At 36.4% G+C, this 1,551-nt stretch overlaps 1 protein-coding gene across 1 annotated transcript; it reads right to left on the bottom strand.

Moving 5' to 3' along the window:
• Nucleotides 1-99: 99 nt before the first annotated feature.
• On the bottom strand, nucleotides 100-1,134 carry LOC117104316 (hyalin-like). Its single transcript, XM_033245105.1, has 2 exons — nucleotides 854-1,134; nucleotides 100-443 (listed from the first exon to the last, which is right to left on the bottom strand). Exons 1-2 carry the CDS (start codon nucleotides 1,122-1,124, stop codon nucleotides 127-129), a joined length of 588 nt encoding a protein of 195 aa, XP_033100996.1. The 5' UTR covers nucleotides 1,125-1,134; the 3' UTR covers nucleotides 100-126.
• Between the last annotated feature and the right edge of the window lie 417 nt (nucleotides 1,135-1,551).

Genomic DNA, 1,551 nt, shown 5'->3' with positions numbered 1-1,551 from the left:
ATAATAGTATATCCAACGAAATTTCTTTTCAAAATCCATGGTTTGGTTTATTACAGCCCTTATATTTCTGTGAAGCTTTATATGGCAGTATAAAATCTAATTTTATACCTCCATGTTTTAGCTATACTAACCGCTTATTGTGACACCAAATGAACAGGTTCCTTCATTTCCATTCGGACTCGCATTGTCTACAACCGAAAACAGAACCATAGTCTCGCCAATAGGGAAAGTTCCTGTACTGTCGATTTCTTCTATGGCTCTGTCAACAATATACTCCTGACCACTATTTCCAATATCAATAAAACTGCAATCTGTCTTAATACTGCTGACTTGGACATTATCTCTAACAGTGATGATGTAGTTGATTGTCGAATTCTGTTGCCCCATTTCTACAGAGCCCATATACGATGGCGGTTCGATGGTACAAATTGGATCCTCAATATCTACAGAAATAATTGATCGAAAGACCATTGGTAAACATATCACGATACAAATAGACCAATCAAAAAAACAAAAAAACAAAAAAACGAATTGCAGCAGCTATGAAGATGATAAAAAAAACCTCATCCATATCTTTTCAATCGCTTTGTAAGTTCTTCTTTTATTATTTTATTATAGAATTGTAACTGGATCATCATACCTAAGGGAATCTTGGTTATGGCGTCACGGGGATTTGGGCCCGTATAAATTCTTCTCCCTGAGCCCTATCCATAATGTGTTCCCCGGGGGACCGATTTCACCAATGGGAAACTCTTGTAAACAGGGCTTCAAAAACAACCGTGCACATGCCTGTGTTTTGTAAAATCAAAAGTGCGTACAGATTTATCGTAAAGAATAAATGTAATAAAATTACCGATAACAGATATCACAAAATTACAAGTATCTGTGTCTCCTGATGACTCTGTGGCTGTAAATGTGATTACATGAATTGTCGAAATTGGTATTTCGTCTCCTGATTTATACGGCGATGACGTCACGTTGAAACGGCTAACGTTTTCAGTTACAATGGGAGGGTCCCAGGTAACAGTGGCCACATTTGCTTCGTGGTCGGTTCTAACTTGAATAATTCCACTTGTAAAACCAACGTAGTTGTTCGATGTAACATTGGTTGGGCAAGTTATCATTATTGCTTCTGTATCTAAAAAGTATCATAATCAATGTTTAGATATTCAACTTCGTATTTTGCCAGATTACCCATTGTTAAATGTTTGTTTGTAAAATAAATATGGAGATTAAAAATAAAATTACAATCTAAATTAAATCTTAGAATGCCATTTTCCACCATCTAGAGGTGCAAAAGACAAAACGTTTCCTACAGTATGTTGGGGCTGGAGGGAGTCTGAAACACGTTATATCGTCATTGCGGACTTATAAAATCCGCATATGCCTTAAAACTAAAAGAAAATGCATACTTTTGGAGTCCGTACTGAGCCCAAAAAATCCGCAATGAAAATATAACGTGTTCTGGACTCTCCGTCTGTAAATTCCGCCACTGCTTTGGGAATGACGTTTCAACAGTAATATTCGTTAAGGCATTATAATATTTCACAA

This window comes from Anneissia japonica, unplaced genomic scaffold (genome assembly GCF_011630105.1).
Source record: "Anneissia japonica isolate Jap-2015-1 unplaced genomic scaffold, ASM1163010v1 scaffold95431_len1551_cov197, whole genome shotgun sequence".
NCBI classification, from domain to species: Eukaryota; Metazoa; Echinodermata; class Crinoidea; order Comatulida; family Comatulidae; genus Anneissia; species Anneissia japonica.
This window is presented reverse-complemented; position numbering and strand designations above follow the sequence as displayed.

Bases quoted from the DNA above. Each gene is read 5' to 3' on its own strand.
- LOC117104316 (XM_033245105.1), bottom strand. From the start codon at position 1,124: ATGATAACTTGCCCAACCAATGTTACATCGAACAACTACGTTGGTTTT. The intron at 444-853 runs GTAATTTTATTA...TTATTTCTGTAG, and splicing joins TTTTGTGATATCTGTTATCG to ATATTGAGGATCCAATTTGT.